General features: G+C 29.9%; 1 protein-coding gene across 1 annotated transcript; it reads right to left on the bottom strand.

The window, feature by feature from the left end:
- Positions 1 to 1301: 1301 nt before the first annotated feature.
- Positions 1302 to 8165, bottom strand: LOC143226045 (large ribosomal subunit protein P2-like). The gene is given in 5 exon segments (XM_076456455.1): positions 1302 to 1405; positions 1407 to 1483; positions 3113 to 3208; positions 5139 to 5311; positions 8007 to 8165. Coding segments are annotated over 4 exon segments (429 nt in total). The 5' UTR covers position 5311; positions 8007 to 8165; the 3' UTR covers positions 1302 to 1321.
- Positions 8166 to 8260: the final 95 nt, after the last annotated feature.

The raw sequence follows: 8260 nt of genomic DNA, 5'->3' as shown, positions 1-8260 counted from the left end.
CCAATCGTCCCTAACTGAAAACAAGATGGGTAGACAGAAAATGACTAGTCAACAATACGCAAAGCCAGCTCTTTGAGTAATTCATTAAATAGTGGTCTAAAAGACTGGAGCAGTTTTTGGCAATGTTCTCAACAAGTAATTTCTGTAATACATATTGGTATACAAGACATTTTAATACTAGTAATAAACGATCTTATAACATTAAATTATATTTATTTTTGATACCCAACGTTTCGCTTTACAGGAGCATTCCCGCAAGATGTTTCCAATTAAAAATAAACTAAACGCCTTATTTGCCTAAAGTTGCGCTGAAATACTTGACCCATTATGAACTATCTTAAAACATTGGATTTGAAATTTTTTTCAGTGTACAAGGAGCCTCATTTTCTTTCTACAATAAGCTGCAGTCCATTAAAAGTTAATTGTGCATCTCAGGACGGCTGATACGGAATATCAACACTTACTAATAAAGCAGAGAACAGAGTTTCGATTTTATGTCGTCTTTTGGTTAACAAAAACGTAATGATAAAAAAGGTTGAAACATTCTCCACTTTACTAGTAAAAGTGTTAATACCCATATGAGCCCTTCGGAGATTTACTTGAAACGGGTTTCTCGTCATCACGAAAAACCTGTTAATTATTGTAGTAAGTGCATTATGGAAAAGTGTAGCTAACCTTAAGTCTCCAAAACTTGAGTAACACTTTCTTTCTCAGTCTTTAGCATTTTAGGTGACTATAGCTTTATAAAAAAGGAACAAAATATACATCTACAGAAAACATTCAAATGGTGAACTCTGGTTTTACACAGAATACCCCAGTTAAGTTTATAAAAGCACTAGATTCTCATAAAACTAAAAGGGACAAATCCCAATTACTACTAACAAAAAGTCCTTAGTATAATTACTAATTGATTAATTTGGTAATAAATCACTATTGTTATCCTATGTTTTTTGCTACTAATTACACCAGCTAACTATTTTATTGACTGCACAACCACATTTTTTTTAATAGCTGATTTGTATATAAAGATCGTTAAAAAATCATCTGGCAGCAAGTTTAGGACTCATTTTTTCCAAAAATTACTTTAAAATAAAAAAATTTAGTATTAAGCAATTGCATTTTTTTGCTAAAAAGACAAAAAAACCAACTTAAAAGTTGGTTATTTTCTGTATGAAAATCAATTAACTTATACACTGAAATTTGAAATGAAAACTTGTTAAGTAGGTCAGAAAGAAAAAATCAGTAAATTTCAAACCACTAAAATCTAGAGCAATGACTGAATGAACAAGCATAAACAAAACTTCACAAATTTCAAAGTTTATTATAAACAAGCCAGGTACAAAAGATACAATTCTGCACCAAACTCTGGTGTCAAACAAAAGTTTGTATTGGTCATTTTCTGTTTAATCAAACAAGCCAAAGCCCATGTCATCATCCTCAGACTCTTCAGATTCTTCCTTTGCTTCCTCCTTTTTCTCTTCAGCTACAAAGACATACATGAACTCATACTCAGTAAATACTGAAAGCTACAGCAGATCAAATTTATGTAAAATCAATAAAAAAGTTAATTTGTTTTAACTTGTTTATCAATAAACAAAAGTTACATAAATACTCTGTACCATTTACTCAGTTTCCACCTACAGTGCTTTTCCCAAGTATTACATACTGAATATTTTAAGCCCCCAGTTTATGTTGTACAATTTAACATGGAATATGCAAGTAATATCTTGTTAACAAAATAAAAAGTTCTAATATTGTCAGAACTTACATTAAGTTTATCTTGCTATTTAGGTATATTCATCAGTTTTTAAATAAAGCCTCGTCTCATAGAATCACATTAAGTTTGTTATTATAAGTATCACCATAAATACTGTTTCATATTTTATGTGTATGTATGATTGCTAAAAAACCTTTCAGCCTCTGCAAAGTACAATCCAAGGAATCAGCACCTCCATTTATAATGTGGAATGCATCTACTTTTCTAGTCTATTAACATCCATGTACATTATACACTTTACTAGTTGAAGGTATTCATGCCAAAAGTATTCAATCTGTTGAAAAGATTGAAGTCATTTAACAGAATATTAAAAATGCCAACAAAAGAAATGAGTACTAAATCCTATCTTTGTTAAGGGGCCAAAGATTAGTTCTCAAATTAATGTCCATTAATATAACAAATGGACAAGTTTACAGACCCATACTTTCAGAGAAAAAAAAGAAAAGAATAAGCACTACCAAATTTGTTTTGTGAAGTTATCAAACCCACTCTTTTAGTTTGAACACAATGAAATTCACAGAATTATTTTAATGCCTCATTTTGCTAACTGAAGGAATAAACTTTTTACTGGAAGTCATACACTTAGCTTTTATGTTTTGAGATTTAAGCTATGTAGATTAAATAGTTGTGGTTACATAATTTGTAGTCATTCTAGACAAAGTGACCAATTTTTTTTGTTTTAAATAATGGGGGTTAGAAGAACAGACTAATCAAACTTTGTGATAAACTGTTTATTTTAAAAGGTTTAACAATTATCTGAATGTTAAGAGATTTTGCATGGGAAACTTGACAATTCTTCAATAATTAAAGTATTTTTTAATTTTAAAACAAAAATAAACAGGTTACTTTGCATGTTGGACAAAATAAATGAATGAGTGTGTGAACAAAATATTGGAATGTTTACTGATAATCCAAGTAAATAATAAATATGCATTTTAAAAGTTACAGTATAAATTACTTCATGGTTACTTTCTAGGGTATGGGCTAGGTAAAATCCTCCTATCCATAGAAAGAGGATTAAGAATTACAATATTATTACAGGCTTTGAAAGATGATTCTTATACTCAGGCTGATCTGAATATTTTATGTTCATGCAATGCATTTGAGTGACAACAGCACAAACATTATACAGAGAAGTTAAATCTTTGCTTGGGTATTAAATGATTTTTGTTTGCAATTTAAGACCAAAGTCATACCCATCCCTACAATGGAGAAACATTTAAAGATCATAAAGACAGGCAAAGTTAAACTATCAACATTTGAAACAGGTAACTAAACAATTGAAATTTGAAAAATCACAATATTAACACAAATGTGCAAGTATAAGCCACTTACCTGCAGGTGCACTTCCACTAGTGCCACCACCACCAGCAGTTCCACCTACTACAGCAGCACCACCTCCCACTGGCATGCATGCCAGTTTAGCTTTTCCTGAAATATATATATATATATAAAAAATATATACAAATTTGGACTATAAAAAACCTTCATGACAAATTCAAATAGTTAAACTGCACTCAAATTTGCCCAAGACTTGGAAAGTTGTACATTTTGGTAGAGAATGCAGAAATTTAAGTCTTAATATATGTAAAAACAGCTGGTATGGGTAGAGAAAAGCTCTATGTAGAGAAGCTAACAATGTTTCGACCTTCTTCGGTCATCATCAGGTTCACAAAGGAAGAAAGGTAAGTGATCAATAGCTTCACACGTTTTCAAACACTGCAAATCAAATAAACACAATAACCGTAGAAAACACCCAAATACTAAATAAAGAAACAAACAAATGCAAAATTAAAGAAGCCTTACTTATACAACTCAAACCCAAAATAAACCAATACAAAGGAATACCTTTATTCCTATATTAATAAATATAATCAAACATCTAAGCACACCCTCTACATTCCTACACTCAATTACACAACCACCTTCAAATATATGGTCAGCTACCTTTTTCTTTCTTTGTGAACCTGACGATAACCAAAGGTCAAGACATTGTTCACTCCTCTACACAGTTTTCTCTACCCACACCAGCCATTAGAAGTGACCATTAGAACATAACAGTATCCTTCCACTGCTTTTGAAATTTAGTCAAGTTAAAGATAAAAAGTAAATGTTGAATAAAGTAACCAAATAAGGGAAAGAAAACAATATGGTTTATTAGAATTACCAGAGATGCTATCTCTAACATTTGTCTTATTTACACAATACATCATACTGCCATGTTAGCTTAGTTTTATTTATCATAATTTAATACAAGTCATACTTAATACTTGATATCATGACATTACACAACAAAATTCAAAGACTGGCTTTTCACATACCACATTCCCCAGCATTAAAACTGCAACACTCCCATCCCCCAAAATAAGTAAATAATTTACTCCACATCTTTCAGGCAAAAGGTTATGTTGTTCATAGGTCTTAGCCTAGAGGAAACATTTCAATACTATCCAGTAATCCAGGCCACTCTACACAACTCAGAATGAAATCAGAGTTACTCAGTATTAAATAACAAATAAACAAGGTAAGAAATTATAAACTTCACTGGCACTTTTGCAGTAGGCTAAGGTAAACCAGTCAGTTGTTTAATTTTACCTATTTTCCACCAAATAATGATATTTTTTACTAACAAACAATCTTTGTATTAATACAATATTATAATAGTGTAAAAAAAGTAAATTTGCAGAATCACTACCCAGTAATAGCAGCTATCTGCAAAATATTACAAGTTTGTTTTGGTTCTGTTGCTGTGTAAGAATTTCAGACCTGTTTTCAGTAGTTCTCTGCAACAGTTCAGTTATTTTTTTTTTATTATTATTATTATTTTTTTTTAACAGCCCATATTATTAGTTCTACAAAAGGCACTCCTAGAATAGGTTTAGAATAATGTTATTGGTAATATATATTAGACTGGTAATAAAGGTATACACTTTCAAAAATATATAAAGCATACAGCTCACAAAAATTGGGCAAGAGGATTTATCACAAGTCAATAAATCTGCAAAACATTTTGGTAAGATTGGAAGTGTTGAAATGTTTTTTTTTCCCCAAAGTTAAGCTAATCAACACTGGAAAATACACTAACTTCCAAAAAAAATACCACATTGATGAATAGACTCAAATGTAATTTCATAATTACAAAAACTGAACTTGTCTTAAGTCTTTATGAAAGATATTTCAGTTTACTACTCATGTCTATAGAAGTTCTAAATTTCAAAATAACTAATTACTTAAATTGCTACTAAATCTAAGTGGGATAAAATAAAATATCAAAAATTAAGATACGTCATATTGGTGTTCCCACTTCCAAGTACACCACTGAAAAAGTCGCAAAACAAGTTAAAAGTAACATTGAGCTTACCTGCTTCCATCAGTTCATTAACATCCTTCCCACCAAGTTCTTTCATTACTTTTGAAAGTTGTTCACTTTGAACCTCAATACCCACACTTCCCAAGATCTTCTCAAGGTCCTTGGCAGAAGGATTCTTGTTCCCACCAAGTACAGCAAGCAAGTAAGCGGCCACGTAACGCATTCTTAAAAGTAAAAAATGTTCGAAAGTGGTCAAACTAAGATCAACATAAATGGTATTGTAACAATTTAAACACTCAGTGTATAACATCATTACTAATGTTCAAAATTATTTGTATTATAACAAATTAGATTTTAACATTTGACACCATAACACTAATTTTTATCTCAATACCATTCTGAAAGATTTTTAAAGCACAAGCATGTTAAACATTAAAAAGCTTTTGAGGATGAATAATTAAATCATAAGTCACTTTGCACTCAGATTAGTAATAAACTTTTCACAAGAATCTTCAGTAAAACAATTGATTTTGTTTAAGTTACTTGTAATCTTCACTAAGAGTACCAATTTTTTTAAGATACACATATATCAAAAGTTATAGTGCAAATACTTGATCTATGCATGTGTGTAGACAAACTTACGTACATTATACAAAGCCTGTCATGAAAGGGTTAAAGATTAACCATTAAACAGTAATCATTATCAACTGATAATGCTACCTACAACATTCCCATTGTTTAATGGTTAATAAAGGCTTAAATGATGAAGGGGGGGCTGTATTAAAAACTTAATACTCTAGCCCAAAAGAGACTGGTTTTCCTGTATTCACAGGTTAAGACCACATCACACTTATCTTGCATTCAAAATTTTATCTATCATTTCATGAATTTATTAAGTTTGGTGCCAGACTGGATTATAACTCAGTTTGATATTAAAGAAGTTATTTGTTTAAAGTATATATTACAAAATCTCTGTGCCTCGTGTTTGATTCAGCACATAAGCAATATTTTTACAACAGAAAAAAAGAATTTAATTTCTAGCCTTGATATCAGGAAGTTACTCCCAATTCTCAAGAAAAACTATTTGGACATCACAAATCTAATATGAACCAATGCTACACTCACCATAACTGACAATATAAAAATATTAGTGCAACTTTAGTGAGCAGACTATTTAATAAACTTAAAGAGTATGATGAACAGGAAACAAAAGACAAATTGAATAACAGAAAAGTAATTTCATGGTCAAGAAAAAACATTTGCATGAAGTTAACTGGTACAAGTCTGGCATATATGTTGAAGAAAGGCTAAAAGATGAAAATTTCAGTGTGTTTTTAAAGTAATTGAATTAATCTAAAATGTACTTTACCTAAAGGAATAGAGGATTTTTTTTTTAATATAATCACAGACCAAAACAGTTATTGGAAGAGTAGTACACAATTACAATAACTCAATTATGATTGTAAATGAATTATATACAGAATGCTAGTGGAATATAAAATAGGAAAAGCTAATGAAGCTTTTCAAAGAAAGCCTAAAGTAAATAGGCCCAAGTGGACTTCTGACAAGAAAATTACTATACAGCACTTAAAATATTCCTATAATCACCACAGTTCATTTATCTTGGAAATTATCACCAACTCAGAGACCTACCATAGAAGATTCTTAAGCCTAACAATATAGTATATCTACATTATAAAAAACTAGAAGTAAAAGCTTTTAAAACAATAGTTGCAAACATTAATATCTGTTAATCACACATTGATTTTGTTTGTAATGTTTGCTTTTAAAGTTACAAAATTAATGTACAATACTAAAATTTCAGTTATATTCTACAATCTGGTACCAAACTTGACATATTTCATAAAATAGTTGTTCAAACAATTCAACAAGTCAACACACATACTATATATACATATACTATGGCATGACTATAGAAAAGATTCATTTCAGCAGGCTAATTACAAATCATTATTAGCAAGATTTCTAGCACCTATGATAATTCTTACAATTCATTTTTGTAATACAGTTTATAATAAAAAAGCTTAAGCCTTTACTTTTCACACGTTTAGATTCTAAATACAATTACAGATACTGGCAATATAATTGGATATATTACACTATTTAATCTGTTTAATGGGAAACAGTAGTAATTTTTATGACTTATAAAAAGTATCCATGTACTGATACAAACGATTAATTTATTATAATGAAATTGATTTATGCTAAACGTTGTATCAAACTTTTTTCAATATAAATATTAATTATATAGCAGAAATAGGTGAAAATATTATAGAATTATATACTATTTTCTTCCATTACCTATACCACAGGTCAACCACAAAGTGTAATACATACCTAAATTACAGCTAAAAATCATACAGCCTAATAGCAGTGATAAAGCATCACTGAAGAAAAAAGCAAAACCTTCTAATCAGATTCCTCCCTCTCGACGAATACAAAATGTGCAATACTCGCTCACAATTGCATCCTCTGTGTATCGATAAAATATCCTAGGTTATTTCTTGATTTTCAACAATTATTAATATGGCTGTCATAATTCATGCCACGTGATGTTAAACGAAATAAACTTTGAACATGAAAACTGATGAAATAAGGTAAAAATAAAAGACTACACAACAAACTTAAACTTACTACAACATGTTAAATGTATGCAAGATTAGACAAAAATGCGCTGCCAAATAGATGGATATAGATTCTTTTTTTGATATCAATGTATTTCTCGTTTCCTCATTTAGGCTTAACTAGATAGTAGCTGACCCATCCCAACTATTTTAATTTTAAAAATTACCAATAAATAAATATATCTCTTGATGATAAAAATAAACTACATCCTATAAATTAACACTAAATGCAATCAACCAAAAATTATAAAAACACGAAACTTTTAAAACATACCTTTAAGCCCGAGAGGACACGAAACGTAATGCACGCAACAATTCACAAAAGTACAAAGAGAACGATTATTTTAAGTATCCCGTATTCTACAGTAATACTCTCCAACACCAGTTAATACTTTAGCGCCAGTTAATTTTTATAAAGATATAATGATAAACAGGATGATGAAAAATGTAAGTAAATAATATACAATGAGAAAGAGTTAGTTGGAGGTTTTTGCTTTTTTTAACACAAAGTTCTGTTCACAGCAGGAA

The sequence above is a fragment of the Tachypleus tridentatus genome, chromosome 1 (genome assembly GCF_004210375.1).
Source record: "Tachypleus tridentatus isolate NWPU-2018 chromosome 1, ASM421037v1, whole genome shotgun sequence".
Lineage (NCBI taxonomy): Eukaryota > Metazoa > Arthropoda > Merostomata > Xiphosura > Limulidae > Tachypleus > Tachypleus tridentatus.
The sequence above is the reverse complement of the archived record's forward strand: the minus strand, read 5'-3'. Positions and strand labels throughout refer to the sequence as shown.